Source organism: Ricinus communis, chromosome 9 (genome assembly GCF_019578655.1).
Source record: "Ricinus communis isolate WT05 ecotype wild-type chromosome 9, ASM1957865v1, whole genome shotgun sequence".
In the NCBI taxonomy this organism is placed as follows: domain Eukaryota; kingdom Viridiplantae; phylum Streptophyta; class Magnoliopsida; order Malpighiales; family Euphorbiaceae; genus Ricinus; species Ricinus communis.
Window position 1 is genome coordinate 9,962,640 of NC_063264.1, and position 16,822 is coordinate 9,979,461.

General features: G+C 34.2%; 2 protein-coding genes across 4 annotated transcripts; one reads left to right on the plus strand and one right to left on the minus strand.

The window, feature by feature from the left end:
• The first annotated feature begins 294 nt into the window (after positions 1 to 294).
• On the plus strand, positions 295 to 1,663 carry LOC8282425 (chlorophyll a-b binding protein 13, chloroplastic). The gene is made up of 3 exons (XM_002525712.2): positions 295 to 540; positions 696 to 857; positions 1,023 to 1,663. Exons 1-3 carry the CDS (start codon positions 406 to 408, stop codon positions 1,530 to 1,532), a joined length of 807 nt encoding a protein of 268 aa, XP_002525758.1. The 5' UTR covers positions 295 to 405; the 3' UTR covers positions 1,533 to 1,663.
• Positions 1,664 to 3,898: 2,235 nt separating this feature from the next.
• On the minus strand, positions 3,899 to 16,822 carry LOC8282424 (myosin-2). Of its 3 annotated transcripts, none has more exons than XM_002525711.4 (25): positions 16,659 to 16,822; positions 15,253 to 15,741; positions 14,480 to 14,581; positions 14,235 to 14,378; positions 13,992 to 14,142; positions 13,864 to 13,891; positions 13,533 to 13,701; positions 13,359 to 13,422; positions 13,217 to 13,230; positions 13,044 to 13,128; positions 12,443 to 12,546; positions 12,177 to 12,315; positions 11,397 to 11,515; positions 11,120 to 11,272; positions 10,946 to 11,035; positions 10,358 to 10,435; positions 9,861 to 10,019; positions 8,819 to 9,016; positions 8,260 to 8,465; positions 8,029 to 8,164; positions 6,786 to 6,915; positions 6,438 to 6,560; positions 6,256 to 6,368; positions 5,028 to 5,240; positions 3,899 to 4,804 (listed from the first exon to the last, which is right to left on the minus strand). In XM_002525711.4, the coding sequence occupies exons 2-25, from the start codon at positions 15,703 to 15,705 to the stop codon at positions 4,304 to 4,306; spliced, it is 3,672 nt and encodes a 1,223-aa protein (XP_002525757.2). In that variant the 5' UTR covers positions 15,706 to 15,741; positions 16,659 to 16,822; the 3' UTR covers positions 3,899 to 4,303. The 3 variants fall into 3 exon arrangements, with proteins under 3 accessions (XP_002525757.2, XP_015578850.2, XP_015578849.2); XM_015723364.3 differs by lacking the exon at positions 16,659 to 16,822 and adding an exon at positions 16,336 to 16,582; XM_015723363.3 differs by lacking the exon at positions 16,659 to 16,822 and adding an exon at positions 15,861 to 16,291.

The following is a 16,822-nucleotide window of genomic DNA, read 5'->3' on the forward strand; positions in this document are numbered from 1 at the left end:
TCTACTACACACAAAAAAAAAAAAAAGAAAAAAAAAGGAGAAAAAACCCAATAAATGTAAGTGAAACATATTAGTAAAAGAATTTTGCAGTCCAAAACCTTAGGAGTTAGGACAAAACAATCAAAGGTTTTGTAAAAGATAATATGTGGATAAAGTGGGATGAGTTTGAGAGATATTTAGAATCCTTTGCAGCATCTTGATTGGTTGACATGAACCTCAAAGATCCCCACCACCACTTCTCTAATCTGTTTCAGTCTTAACCACACATATTTCTGATTCTCAATTTTTTGCCTTATAAACATAAAAGAAAAACACTTCCCTTTCTACACAATTCCAGGCTGCATTTATTAAACCTTCAGGAGACAAACTCAAAAGATAAACAACTGAGTTGCAACTGAAGAGGCAATGGCATCAACTGTAATGGCAGCTACTGCTAGCTCAAGCTCTGTGCTTAGGCCAACCCCATTTCTTGGCCAAAGAGGGTCAAGTGCTAACCCTCTTAAAGATGTTGTCTCCATGGGAAATGGGAAATATATCATGGTACTTCATCTCTCTCTCTAATCTTTTTTTTTTTTTTTTAATAATTTGTTTATGTTCTTGGAGATTTTATTTTGGCATATCGCTTCTTTTTGAAAGAAAATGAGTGAGGAAGTTGAACTTCTAGACTCTGAACTGTGTTTGATGTACTTGATTAGGGAAATGAGTTATGGTATGGACCAGATAGAGTGAAGTACTTAGGACCCTTTTCAGCTCAGACTCCTTCTTACCTGAATGGAGAGTTTCCAGGTGATTATGGATGGGATACTGCTGGTTTATCAGCTGACCCTGAAGCCTTTGCCAGAAACAGGGCTCTTGAGGTAATTAATTAACCACAGTATTAGTTTTTCTCTCATCAGCTTCTATAATAGAGCCTTCAACAAAGCCTTCAGGCTACCAAAATATTCTGTGCTCACTAGAAATTCATCATATGATTCACTTATGCTTTGATTGCAATGGAAACCAATCGTTTTCCAAATTTCTAGGTAATCCATGGAAGATGGGCTATGCTTGGAGCACTAGGCTGCATTACCCCAGAAGTTCTTGAGAAATGGGTTAAAGTTGACTTCAAAGAACCAGTATGGTTCAAAGCCGGAGCTCAGATATTCTCTGAAGGTGGTTTGGACTACTTGGGCAACCCCAACCTTGTCCATGCACAAAGCATTCTTGCAGTTCTTGGATTCCAGGTTGTCCTTATGGGACTTGTTGAAGGATTCCGCATCAACGGTCTTCCTGGAGTTGGAGAGGGCAATGACCTTTACCCTGGTGGCCAGTACTTCGATCCTCTTGGCCTTGCCGATGATCCTGTTACTTTTGCTGAGCTCAAGGTGAAGGAAATCAAGAATGGCAGGCTAGCCATGTTCTCCATGTTTGGCTTCTTTGTTCAAGCTATTGTAACTGGAAAGGGTCCCTTGGAAAATCTCTTGGACCACCTTGACAACCCTGTTGCCAACAATGCTTGGGTCTATGCCACTAAGTTTTCCCCTGGATCATAAGTTAAAAGGTTAGAGTGGAAAGCCTGCCTAGATATCATGGATCTTGTACTACTAAATTCAAAACATGGCTATGTTGTTAGGATCTAATGTAAATTTTCATTCAATGGCAGTGCTTCTCTTCTTTACCATGATATCATGATTGCTAATAGACATAGATACTCATCGTCTGAAGATAAATCTGGAAAACCATGGCAACTTGACACATTAATTTGCAGTTAAAATCAAAGCATGGCAACTTGAACCAATGCACTTTAAAACCAGTTTCCAAATTGAGCGTATGCAATCTATATGAAAAGGGAAAGTCTTAAAATGGTTCAATAGATGTACCTAAACAGGAAGGAGAATGCTTCACGACATCCAAGCTCATTAGGTAGGGGAGAAGGTTTAGGATGGACAAAGCATTGGCGTAAAAGATGACAACTTATGATTTGCGTGATAATCCTTGGCAAGTAAAACATAATATGAATTTGGTGTCACCAAAAAAAATTAACCCTCGTTATATATTTATATCTTCTTATATATTTATATCTTCTGATGAAAGTTTTAGGAGGAAATTCTTAGATAGATTCTGTTTATGACGTCATTCACATAAATCAATTGCATAATGACAATAACATTATCTATTAGTTATTGCATTTATATTAGTTGATTTTTAATTATAGGTGGTTAATGATAATAAATAAATCAACAAATACAAATGTAATACTTAATTAATAATACCAAATATCAACATTTAATTCAATTTTTCTCTACATACTCATTACAATAATTCATATTTAAAGTTGTCATAACCGTTAAGTGTGAAACGACACTTGACTGTTACAACAATAATAAGAATATTTACTCTTATTATCTTATGTGTATTGTCCTGTATGGTGGATGAAGATTACTTATTGCAATAAAGAAATTTTGGTTAATAGCATAATTAGGATAAACATGCCTTCTTTAAGTTAAGTCAATTTATGTGTAATGCTATTTTATTTAGTGTCCTAGATTATTTTGTTTAGTAGGCTAACTTGCATTAGTTGCTTTAGTTTAATCATTGTAAAGTCACTATATAATTGCTTATCATGTCAATGAGAATAAAAAAATTAAAAGGCTAGAATTTTAAGTATTTTACTCTTGCATTTGCTATTTTTTCTCCTTCAAAAACTTAACAATAACCCATAATGATTCTTCCCAATCATTACTAAATATTAATTGGCACCTTAGCAATAAAAAAAAAAAAAAAAAACTTTAATAGTAGTAGCTAAGGATGAACACAATTCAGAGAAATCCAAAGATTGAAATATTTTCGAAATCTAATCAAACTTAAAAAAATTTCAAAATTAGATTTTCAAAATCAATACCGTAACATAAAAAATATATGTACCAAATCATTTCATTTTTGGGATGGTTCGATTTATATATACGGTATGAAATAGAGCAATGGAAATTCAAATAATTTTTAAATTTTTTATTTCATAAATTTTTTTATTTTTTCAACTTAAACTATTTACAATTAACTTAAAAATCTATCAAAAACTTAAATTAAATAAAAAATAAAAAATAGTAAATTACATATTAGATACTTTTTATGAAATAAGAACTCATGCCATTACTAAGAGCAGAAAATAAAGTTTAATTACCTTACTAATAAGTTTCACCAAGAAAAATCTAGTGTGAAAAAATCTTGGTAAGAAAAAAGAGTGCAATCCAATACAAAAACTCTTGATCATGACTAAAGTACTCAACCAATAAAAAGTTATGAAGCCAATAAGATTATTTTTCCAGTTCGTGAAAAATTACATATTATATATTTATCTAATAACTAAGTAAAATAATTTATTACATACTCATCTCTAATATAGATGAATATTATAAAATCAAAATCTACTTTTGTGTTTGTAATTTTAGATTTGTTATATTTAGACCATTAAACTTGTGATTTTATTAAACCAAAATTGCTTTCTATTAAGCCTTTTTATATTTTGATAAATGATTAGACTTGACTTATTAATTTATTTTATTATAATAATTATTGTTATTTTATATATCGGTTCGAACAGTTTGATACGCCTCTCAATTTGAATAACTAATGAAGTCCAAAACCGTATTATTTTCTAGTACAGTAAGGTTTAGAGAAAGTCAAACATTCAATGGATATATATTCAGTTTGATTTTTGATAAGGTTCGAGTTCTATGAATCTCATGCTCAGCCCTGAAGTAGCAATACCTCCACAGTATATAAATTTCTGAGAGAACGAAGTTGTAAACTAAAGTTAATAACAATAGTGCAGAACCAATAGTATACAAATAATGCTTTTTGGATGGTTCAGTAGAAGAAAGATGCGGTTATACTTTCCACGATAAAAGAACAAACAACAGGCAATATGAACATTTTTCCTTCCATATTTTCATGCTTAGTACTACCAAGTTTAGGATTACATCTATGATAACAGCATATATACAAATAGCCTAACCTACCTTTGCCAAAAAGAGAAAAAAGAGAGAGTGGAGCTGAAATCTCTCAACAAACCTATTTGACTATACACAGATCACCAATCGACCCACCAATCAACAGTTTGGTGGGTGCATAAATACAATTTCATCAACTATGCTACTCTCACAACATAGAAAGATCAATTATTCTTTCTATAAGAAGCAAAGCAACCACTTACAGTTAAGGAAAGCAACTGGCAGCTTGGTAACATCATATCTGTTGCATTTCCTCCGCTTCTCTCTCTCTCTCTCTCTCTCTCTCTCTCTCCCACCCTAAGCGGAATATAATATCAAAAATGGGACCGTTGGAACCCTCTCGGTCCTATCTTTCCCCACCATCTTCGGGTTCTTCTATCACCTTCTCCACGCCCAACTTTGTGAAGCCTTACCTTTGTTTCTCGTAATCTTACCTTATAGTCTTTCTTCCAGTCCTCAAACCTGATTTTCAATTTCCTAAGTTCTTCATCAGGATTCTTGTCGGAAGCTGATTGTTGTCCTAATTTAACCTCAGCTAATGCTTTGGCATGATCATCAAAATTTTGTCTCTGCTGCTCAAATTCCTTTGCCAGAATGCTAACCGCATTTATAGGACCATTAGTCTCTCTCCCTAATTTTACATCAGGAATAGCAATAGAACTTTTGTTGGGTGTGTTGCTACCAGGGGTTTGAACTCCTGTAGACATGTTATCCTCGGAATCATAATAGTGAGGTGATGAAAAACTTTCAAGTTTTCCATGTTGACCTGCAGTGCTGTCAGCAGCAAGACTCTTTCTGGCTGCAGCAAGACTTGCCTGGCAAATATAATTCATTTATGAAGTGCAAGCAATGTACTGTTTTGTAACCACCATATCAAGTGCAAGCAATGCATATGGAAATAAGCATCTTAATTATGAAGAACCAGATCTACAGCTTTTGACAGAATTATGAACCATGGAAATACCACAACAGTCCTTTTTACATATCTAATGGTGTCTAGACTCTGAATAAGGTATAACAGGAGCTAGAAAACCTTACTTGCAATGATTCCATCTGCATTTGCCATGTTTGTTCCATTGTTTTCATTTTTGTCTCGTATTCTGACCACCTCCGCTCAAACTGTTGTAGTTGCTCCCGCAATGAAGCATTTTCGTCTTCCTTTTGTAGCAAAGCTACTTCTGCTTTAGCAACTCTTCTATGAAGCTCTGTCAAAATCATAGCCTGAATATCAACCTGCTCTTGTGGTAGGACCTGGTCAGCAAGGAGAAGTTATTGTGCCAATAAGATACACAAAAATAAAAATAGAAGATATGAGTCGTTAGTAAAGGTGTGCCACAGAAATGCCTCAAGCTCAAAGCTTGTAGCATAGTTCTAGCACCTTGACCTATAACTCCTGTGCCTTCTGTCTAAGGCTTCAGGACCTCTATGTGCCTTAGGATGCCTTGTGCTTTGAATAATCAAGTGGCCGAGTAGGTTTCTGAATTACGAAAAATAAGAAAGCAACACATCTAGAATGCATGTAATATACAGGCCACCAATCAAATTTAAGTTGAAGGGGATAATTGATATTATTTGAACATGTTCAATGTGGACCAATGGATGCATGGTGCGGAAAATTAAGTTTATCCCAAAATATTAATAAGAAAATAAGTGACAGTAAAATTAGGAGTTAGAATGACAAACTTTTAAGAAGGTTCTTATTTAATATCATAATCCCTCTATAAAAAAATAATCCTAGACTAAGGGAAATGGAGAAAACCATCCACATACTTCGGAGTTAGGATGACATAACCTTTAACAAGGATCTAATTTAATATCATAAGCCCTCTCTATATATATAATCCTAAACTAAGGGAGGAAATGGAGCAAACTATCCACATAGCTACCCCAGCCCTCACAAGGTGGACATTTTAATTGTATTGGCTTTTAATGGAAGGAAAACCTTTATTTATTTATTTATTTATTAAATTAAGCGAAGCCATTTATCATCTAGGAATTTCAGAAAGGCTGGTTGGCTGATTATTAAATTGACTCGGGTTTGTATCACTTTTAATATAAGAATTCATCCCAGTTTGAATAAAAGCAAAGACAAATTCTGTCACTCTCATGCTGAAAACCATCTCTAAAATTGAATCAAAAACTTCTTGATTGGAGCTTAAAAACAGAGGATGCCATAGAGTCAAAAGAAATGTGGAGATAAATAACATTTCAGAGACTAGGGGCCAAAATATGAAAGATAATTAATACAACATTAAAAAAAATATACCTTCACTTCCGAAATCTTTTTTACATGCTTTCTTCTAGAATTTATATTCTCATGTAATTCTTTCAGTTTGCGCTTGTCACTAAATTGCTTCCGAGCCAACCACCCACGAATTGCTGTGATGGGAAAAGAATAAGAATTTTGCATAAAGAAAAGCCAAAATTAGCCAAAGGAAATTTTTTTACCAGACTGTAAGAATATGACTGCCATCAGCTTCTTATCAACCATGGTAGGAGGTCCCTCATTCCTAAACGCGCATCTGTTTGCAATAGAATTATAATTCCTTCTGGCATTTTCACCACGAACAACTGAATTTCAAAGCAATCAGAATCAAAAACTGGATCTAAAATCAAAGGTTACTGAATAAACATGTTCATCAGGATCGAAGTAACTCGGCACAACAAAATGGGCCTAGTAAAAAGAGATGGTGCAATTTGTACAAAACAGTGCAACTAAAAGCTGAAAATGTGAGGTCAACAAGACTACAGACAGCAAAAATACCTCAGAAAAAATTTAGTGTACAGTGTACTTACATGATTGTATTATTGTCACTCCTCTTTTTAGTTCATTTAGATCACGACGAACTTGAGAGCCACGGAAGTATTTTTGGACCCCAAGTATTCCTTGCAGAACTTGCTTTCTACTCTCCTCCAATTTGGCAATCTGACAATCCAGTAATAGATGGTAGATCAGTTTAGTGATGAACTGTCATAATTATAATCCAAATATGCAGCAAAAGGAAATATGTTGCGCTTAATATAATCAAGAAACCAGATCCGAATTTAGTAGATAGTTTGCCTTGGAAATGGATGGATAAATCAAAAGAATCTTATTCTTTTTGAATTAACAGAATAATATTTTAATGATAGTTGTAAAACTTATAATTGCAAATAGAAGTTACTGAAATATTAAAAGATAAGTGAGTTCTTGGACCTCAAGATTGGCTGAATTGTACATTTCAATTAGCCTACATAGTTCCCAAGAGCCATATTCATAAAACTTTTAACTTAATTTGTCATTTATGATAACAGTGTTTGCGGAAGGAATAACATAGGCTATAGATAAAGCACATTTTATATGAAGACTTATTTTAGAACATAAAACTTATCATGAAGCCAATGTTACACCACTTAAAGCATGCCAATATCACTTCTATGAAGAGAAGGTTATATGTCATCTATAAAGAGATTTATCTAGAAAAATAAAAGTAAGAAAAAATTACATTTAGTATTTTCTTTGATAACTTGACCATAGAGCTTTAATGAGCTTCTTCACAAATTAGATTTTCTGATGACTAGTAATTACTATAAGATAGTGCAAATCCTAATTTTTATAATCCTAATTTTTATGCTTTTATTGCTACAGTAGCATAGAAATTCCAGCACTGCAACAGACTTCTCAATTATGTGAATTCTTACCAGGAATAGTTTAAGCTAATAAAAAAAAAGGAACAATAGCCAAACTGCAAGTAACAAAATAACATTACACAAACATAAGCAGTTATTAACAATAGAAAAATATGTAGTACGGAAATTCATGCTCAGCAGACATGCCAAGGCTTGTTTAAAGAAATGAAATGAACGCCATTTAAATTCTACACAGTTTAAAAAAGATCCTCAAACAGCCAAAATCTCTACACCTATTAAAACCTCAAGTCACAGCATCCAGATAATAAAAGCAACAAAGATAAATATCAACTAGATGTTTAACAAAAATCTTACAATATATAGGATGAGAATCACAACTTCTTAACTTCTTAAAAGAACAGGTACATACCGAGCCTGTACGAAGATACACTTTGGTATAACCAACTTGATACATTTCAGGGAGTATGTTAAATTGTTGCAGAACAGCTACTGATATACTTAGTGGATCCTGAGATACACTTGTATTCGAAAGTAGAAATCCATACCTAAATTTGTGTGCACATTAATAACAAAATTATCTAGCATTAATCATAGAGGAACAAGGATTAGTAGATAGCTCAATAAGTATGTTATCCTGTACCTTTGTGCAAAATCTTGATGAGTTATTCGGGTAGGGTATCCAGACCTTGAAATCCTAACAACCTCCAATACTCCACAGCATCGGAGTTGTTGTAGCACAAGATCATCTTCATGCTCACCAGGGAGCTGCTTAGAATTTGGTTTTAAGCAGCGAATGAAATGAGGTGTGGTGTTCTCCAGCTGGTGCATTAGTTTGAAGAGTTGACCCTACAAGCAAGAAAGAATATCTCAAGGTTTTGCAAGCATGAAATAAAAAATGATGATGCACTTGCTAAAGCACAAATTGATGTGCCGAAAGATGAGTACAGCGATAAACAAAGTCCAGAACAGAAAACTAAAGCCATGAGATTCATTCAAAATTTCAGAAAAATTTTGTACTCCACTTACTCCCAGAGATGATATTAGCTAAAAAGAAAAGAGAAAAAGAAAGAAAGAAATTGATTCTCGAAATTCAAAAATCACATGATAATTTTATAAACTTGCCTAGTTCTAATATCTGCTCTAAAGTGTAGCATAAGAGAACATATATGTGCAAATTAAGACACAGTAACCTTATCTACCTTAAATTTAGTACCAACACTTTGCTTTGAGGATTCCAGTCCATAAGATTGGTTAAAGGAACTGGATACGAATTGATTAGACATTTTGGAGACGAACAACTGTGCCAGTCGACAACTGCATGATGATAGTAGCTGGAAGAGATCAGAGTGTAGAGGATCTCGGTTCTTTTCAAGAAAGCCATTTGTATCATACACAACCTGATCAAATTCTAAATGTCAATAAATTCATAAACAAATCACTTATTCTAACAGTTCATGAACCTGCATGAATCAAAATGGTATTAAGATGGGGCCAGAGAAAGGATTATTGTTTTCAAAGCATCACATTTTCTATAACTGTAACTAATATCTATGGTGCCACTCTAACTCAACAAGGAACAGATAAACTAAAAGAATTGTAGAAAAAAAAAAAGAAATCTGCTATATATGTTGCAAACTTGGAAGCATTCTGAAATTGGAACTTGTGTCACTAGAGCTAAATGTAAAAATACAAGGACCAAGAAAACTTTGGGCAAGCCAAGAACAAAATATAATGTTAATGTAAAGGAATTACCTCTTAAGTTCTAATATCAAGTCTTTGCTGAACATAATTTTACCAAAGTTGTTCCGATTTCATCATGATAGCTTTAGCTTTAGTGCTCAAAGCCACAAACAAATAAAATTGAATAGAATCTCAGATGGTCATTTTAAACATACACTAGGTTCCTATTTGAAACATTTGTTTGTAAATCATCAAGAAGCCTTATCTGATTGATACTTGAGTATGACATACTTATCAAATTGTCTAATATTATCACAGAATTTTAGTTCTTTATACAAATTGTGTCATTTGAGTTTAAATAAAAACACTCAACAAAGAACAGTGGAGATTCCATAAAGTCCCTTAAATAAAGATTGCATGTTCCTTTATATGCTCTGATTTCATCAATAAACTCAGCAGTGAGCAAAATGTATACTGGAACCGAGGTTTCCAAACTGCCTTGCAGATCTCAGTAAGAGGGGCAAAATTAGCAAAGCTCATTAAGCAAGAGCAATAACTGACCTCTCCAGCATAATGCCGAACTACAAAAGCCCTTCCTCTTTCAGCTTTAAAGCAAGGGTTGCCACCCAAGTGCTGCTTAAGCTTATTGGCGAAGGTCAAATCAGTGGCATTGGGGAAATTTGATTCCTCATCTAACAAAGATAGTAGCCCTAGAGGCTTCTGCACAAACAAATGTAACACAACAACCACTGTAAGCATAGCAGCCAACATTCTGATCTAAACACCAGGAAGAGATCTAAAGTCAAGAGACCCATCCATTATTAAAACCCAATTCAAATATACATACACTTACCACAAGCTATAGCAATAGACCAATAACTAACTCATAATATATTGCACAAAGTAAGAAATGAAGGTAACAGATAAGTACGCAAAACCAATGGTCTATACACCCAGTACACATTAGTCCAATGCAATCAAAACAAAGAGGAGAACAAACAACTATACAATACAACGCTGCACATATATGATACAGAAAGGTGAATCCACTGAAATACCTTCTCAAAGAGGTTTAAACAATCTTGGTTGTCATCAAAATCAACTTTAGTCCAATCAATTCCATCCTCATCATATTCCTGAAATTAATGAGAAACTGTAACTTTGCTTGACCAAACAATCAGGTAATAATAGCAATACCAGGAATTTTAAATAGTATAAGAGAAAATACATCCAAAGAGCACAAGAGTTTGTCAGAAATATGTGGATGACAAGCGCAAAAACTTGGGAGAGAAAAAGGGCCAGAGTAAATCCATAAGGCAACTAGAAAACCTCATATGGAATCAGGATTTTGTTCCATTATAAAACTAAAAGTTAATTCCCATTAAGTGCAGAGAATTTAAAATAGCAGCATGTTTCAGCAGGAAGAGTTTCAAACAATCTCTGTAAACAACTATATTTGTTTCATGTAATAGAAGAAAAACATGGAACAACTATTTGATTGTCAGAAACAAAAGACAGTTTGTTAGAATATTGATGATAAATTTAAAATAATGCATCTCTTCATAATTGTAACCAAGAAGGCTGCCTTCAATACAAACAGGTGGCATCCAGCAATTTTAATGGCACTAAAGATCTAAGATGCTTACCTCCTGCTCAAGTTTAAACAAATGCCGGTTGAAATGTTGCTGCAGCCTCTCATTTGCATAATTGATGCAAAATTGTTCAAAGCTATTATTCTGTAAAATTGAAAAGCTGATCATTGTAAGAGTACGAGTGCACAGCAGTTCAAGCATTACCAAACAAAAATACAACTTACATACCTTAAACGACTCAAACCCATAAATATCAAGGATATTAATGGATCTTCCAGTGCGCAGTTTGCCTACTTCAAGTGATTTGTTAATCTGTTCCACAAGCCAATCAAACAAGCTTGCATAGATAAACTTTGCTAAAGCATCTCTTCTATCAATTGCCTGAGAACATGACAATCAAGGACCATAACTAAATGTACACATTTGCATAGTTTTTAAATATATATGATTTGTGGAGATTAGAGAAGTAAATTGGGTTTTAACTTAAGTAAAGAATCAAGTTTACCTGACGGAATGTCAATTTTTTAACAATATCATCCTTTCCAAATCGAATTCTATGGGTCGATAAAGCAAGCATCAGCTCATGGAAGCTACAACCCATCAGCCTGGCAGCATTGGTCAGAGCTGCAAGAGATCATAATAGAAAGATCAGTAATGTTCATTAAAAAAAGCTCCATGAAGTATCATGTAACAAATGTAATACATCCTCCACATATATCCCATGGTGCATCATGATGGTGCATATTTAGTACATAATGTTATTTCTATTATAGCCCAATCCAGAAGATTGATTATTTCATGCATGCACAAACCCATTGCATCATGTGAAGACTATTGCACCACATTATTTTGAGAGGCACATTGAGCTTATGAATAAACTCATCCAAATTGCCAATCACCATCAGCTACTGGGGTTAAACTCTGTCCAATTTAATTCATACAAGTGATAGACACTAATGACAATGACAGTAACCAAATTCTACTAGCTTGCAAAGAAGGGAAAAGTTGACTTCCAGTACTAGAATTCACTTGCTAACTGCTAAGTAGTTCTATAATCACTTCTAACTTGCAGCTGGCACATTCAGCATATTCAACACGAACATGGTCCCACCTCTCTATTAACTAAATATGAATAAGAGATTTCCAGCTCTCAAGTAAATCAGATACGGGAGACTAAAGTATAATCAGTTGTAATCAAGCACTCAAAGCTGGCATCATGGAAACAACAGTAGATAAACATCCACTTAAAACAGACACTATTTTGGAGCATATGATAATGGATTACCTTCATCGGCTAACACCTCTACATGATTTTCATTGTCAATTACTTGAAACGATATGTTTCCAAGCCATAATATTGCCGCAAGCATAGAAAATGCCTGTTCTTGATCTGCTTTAGAAATTTGAACAATTTCCAGGGCTTCCTGGAGAAATGGGGAAAAGCCCCATCAAAAAAGAAGAAAAATGTAAAATGCTCAAGGCCATGAAATAAAAATGAAACACAAAGGGTTTTTGTGATATAAATACAGACAATAAACACTTAATACTTACCATAAGCTTTTCAAACTTCAGGGCATCATCAACACCATCAATTACCAAACCCTCACTCTGGTTAAGATAGTTATACTCGCTAGCCATTTTAAGATTCAATCTCTCTGCAAAGAAAGAGGGGAAAGAGGGGTGGTAGATAAGAGAGGGCACAACCAGTGTTTTGTTTTTAAGCTTTTCAAGCAACAAGTATCTGGAATAAAACTAAAACTTTAAAATGGGTGCTGGCTGCTTGCTACAGTTCTACATCAACTGCTGAAGCAAGAGCAAAGAGTTGACAAATAATCAATGATAAAACCGATAGCCACAAATATTCCACAAAGATTAGTTGGCAGTAAAATTTAAAATGTCAAGATGGTCAGCTAAAATGACTGGAACATTAAAAAGAAAAGCACAATAATAGTGGCAACACATGCTCAAATCCATAGAAGACAGCATAAATTCATATTACAAGGTCTTAGCAACATATTGTTAACATTACTGTTCAGTCCTTTCTTTGCTTTCTTAATGCATAGAAAAAGTGGACGAATGAGCCTAGTGAATGTTACTTAGGATACAAAAGGCATTGAAAATTGAGTAGATTTATCAGATTTTAAAATAGTACCTCTAAGGATTGATGGAGCACCAGCACATAGTTGATAAAAGATATGGTAGGATCTTTCACCATTGGCCAGTTGAACTACTCTCGACTGCTCAAAGGAGACAAGAAAAGTTCAGAAGTTCAAAATGATGATGACAGTTTAAGTTCCAAGCTTAAATTTAGAAGTAGCAATTTACCTTTTCAAGCAGAACTGTATGGGATTATCATAGGTGAATCAGCATTGATATGCATAATGTTAGAAAAATGAGTTGAAGTCAGTTATAACACAGCTATCATATACACACAAATAACACAATTTATAAAACTTAACATGCTTACAAGTTTGTATTTTAGCACCGCATATCTTCCCCAATGAGCTGAAATGAATTTCAATCAGCTTTCCCTGCACCAATTGGGAAAAAGAGCTAAGAGTAAAGCGACAATCCAGAAGTAATTTATCCAATGAAGTTATTAAAAAAAAAAAAAAGAAGAAGAAGAGTACTAGCAACATACAAATCTACTGGAGTTGCCATTTCTGTAGGTTTTTGCATTTCCAAATGCTTCAAGCACACAGTTGGTTTGAAGAATTTCAGTTTCTATGCCACCAGAGCCACCACCAAGAGCAGCCAAGTATTGCATTGCATATTTTGCTGTCTCAGTTTTACCAGCCCCACTTTCACCACTGGAGGATAAATGTTAAAGAAGTTCTTAGCTATAAAAGTGTCCCAAATATTCATAAAATATTAACATGAGGTTAAAATATAAAAAACCAGTACCATGGAACATAAGGATAAAGGAAGAAAGAAAAGCTCCAAAATGTGAATTATAAGAAATGGAAACTAACCTTATGATTAAGGACTGATTTTTTCCATCTGTGTATCATGATTATCAAAGAAAAGGCGTGAGGAAGAAGAACCTCAGGACCAACACTTAATCAAATGCAGAAGAAAGATAAACTAAGGACTCTTTTACCTCTCATCATCTCATTGTAAGCAGTGTCTGCTATGGCATAAACATGAGGACTGTCCACAAGCTTTTGTTTGTAAGCCCCGATAATTTCATTTCCATAAAGTGGCACAACTTTAAATGGATTGAAAGCAATCAAAACTGGCCCTGCTTTACTCTGTTGAAATAAACAAAGAAACGGTAAAAGAGGAGTGGAGATGTATCTTGCTAACAGGGACACTAGAAGCAACGGGTTTTTATTGCACTTACATAAATCATATCCTGAGAATACCGGTGCTTAAGATTGTAAAGGACTGACGGTTCATTTAAATAACTAAGCTTTATAAGATCATCCACACCCTCAAGGATATCTGGGTTTGCAGGCAAGAGGTCTGCTGTGGACACCTTTACGAACTATAAAGATGAAACGGCATTAATTTCAGCTAGAATCCATCACTATAAGCAATCGCAAAATGTTTATATAGAATTCAAATGAAAAGAGCCTAGGAACTTACATTTCCAGCTGAAAGTGAAACAACTGCTTCATCCCCTGAAGTTGATTGTATTTTCCCTGATCCCCATTGCCCATTTGCAAGCTGACACCAAATGCGTAGTTTCTGGAAGAAAAATACTCCCATAATGAATGCAATTTCATTTGTGCCATCTTACACCATATAAAATGAATCCATGTGCCACTTTCACAGAATAAAAGAATTAGCACACTGGCATCTTACTGGTGAAAAATTGCAGCCACTCTGGAGACCAATGTTCATAGTTATTTGTCTAAATGGCAGAACCTAACTCCTCTAAGAATTTTAGCTGCTCTTCACCCTGCCTAAAAAATTAATTGTATGTTGAATACGAATTCCTAGCCATTATTTCCAATATTTAACATTTCTAACATGTTTCTGCAACATACTATCTGCGCTGCCAGTCCTGTATGTTGTAATATACTATAATCTATAAGTACAACTACATAAGTTATAAAACATAAAAGGTTATCATCAAGAAGTACTATATATAAGTTAAAACGCATTAAGTAAATGTTCTCCAGGTAAAAGTATATTGTATTGCAATATGAGGCACCCTGTGGATCACCCATCATAGTAGAAACCCAACCCCTCACATTTAAACTTCTGCATTAAAACAAAAAATCTAAAGTAACAAAATCAGACTTCTATTCTTGCAAAAACTACAGAACCAGATCTTTATCTGTTATAGTAATCTGAAACAACAAAAACCAAGTAGATCTAAAGGAGAAAAAATAACAGATAGGCCAAACAACTACCTTCTTGATAAAATAACCAATGTTGTCGTCCCAGTCTGGCTCTTCTGCCTTGGACATTGAAGCAATAACAGGCCCTCTAACTGCCTCATTCTTCTCTTCTGCATAAGGATTTGAATCCACACAATTCTGATCTTTTCGCATCTTCTTACTTCCAAAACTTCCTGTCTTATGCCCAAGTTCCTTCTCCTTCCTCTTTGTATCATCCTTCCTTTTATCAACTTCAACAACAGTTTCCACTTTGCTTTCCAATTGACCATTAGCACCAACCTTAAAGTCTGTAGGCAGTGATTTTCTTGCAGAGGGAAGTCTTGCCCTTGAGGTTGGCCGAGCTGGCAAAGCAGGTGGCAGGTCTTTAGACTTCTCCATTGCCTCATCTCTCCGCCTTATTGAGTCCAGCATTTCCTCCAGTGAGCTCCTTGTCACCGTTGACGCCGGTGACTCCGATAACATCATTTTAATTGTAATCTTATTCCCTTCAATTACAAGACCCTGAAAAATCAGATCAAACCTTTTCTCAGAAAGAAGAAAAATCAAAAAACTTTTGTCACCCAATAACATCTCATTGTAAAACACTGATAATTAACAGAAACATAAACAGCTTCAAATACCTAATACGGATCAAAACGTTAAAAGTTTATACTAGAGACCTCAAGATTCACATTGTAAAGAAGGAAACATTAAAACTAGAAAATTGGGTTCTGTAAACACCAGAAAGTGGTGGAAAGCAAAAAGATTGAGAGAACAGAGAGATTGAAAGAGTAAGAAAGCCCTAAATTCCAATTTAGAACGAAACGTCTTTTCTCTGTTTAGAAAATATAATTTGTGCAAGTGTTGCCAAAAAGCTTCAAAATTGAAGTTAATTACAGACAGAACCTCATAAAACACACACCTTCTGATCCAAACTTTGAGAAAAAGAAGGGCCACAAATTTTCAAAATAGAAAATCTTTTAAATTAAAGAAAAAAAAAACTCACTCTTTTTTCTTTCTATAAAAAATAAAAGATTTGTGCTTTATTAAGACAAAATTCAACACAAAAAAACCCTAATTGAAAACCAAAACATCACCATCACCAACTACACTTACAAATTCATAACCAAAAAAAGAAAAAGAGCCTCCGTGTCAAGACAAACACCACCACCTCTCCTCCAAACCACAGTTCAAGCAAAACAAAAACAATTTACGACAAGCAAATTATAATAATTTTAACGGCCCAAAATGAAAGAGTCTAGTTAACAGATTAAAAGAAGAAAAAGAAAAAAAGGAAATGTTGTTTCTGTTTCTAAGCAGTTGCAGGAAAAATTAAAGGGAAGCACAAAGAAAAACAAAGTCTGCAACAAACATTAAATCTGTAAAAGAGTACATAAAAAAGGGTTTTGGTTTAAGGTTGTTGACAACAAATAACAAACCTTATTAACAGAGGATTAAGAGTAGAAAATGCAGAGCTGTTCTTTTCTTGAAACATTAAAAAAAAGAAACAATTTTGCTTCCACTTTTTGCTGTTTGTTGTTGCTGTTGCTTTAAGGGTTTTTTTTTTTTTTTTTTTGGTTACCCAAAAACAAATTCAAATTTT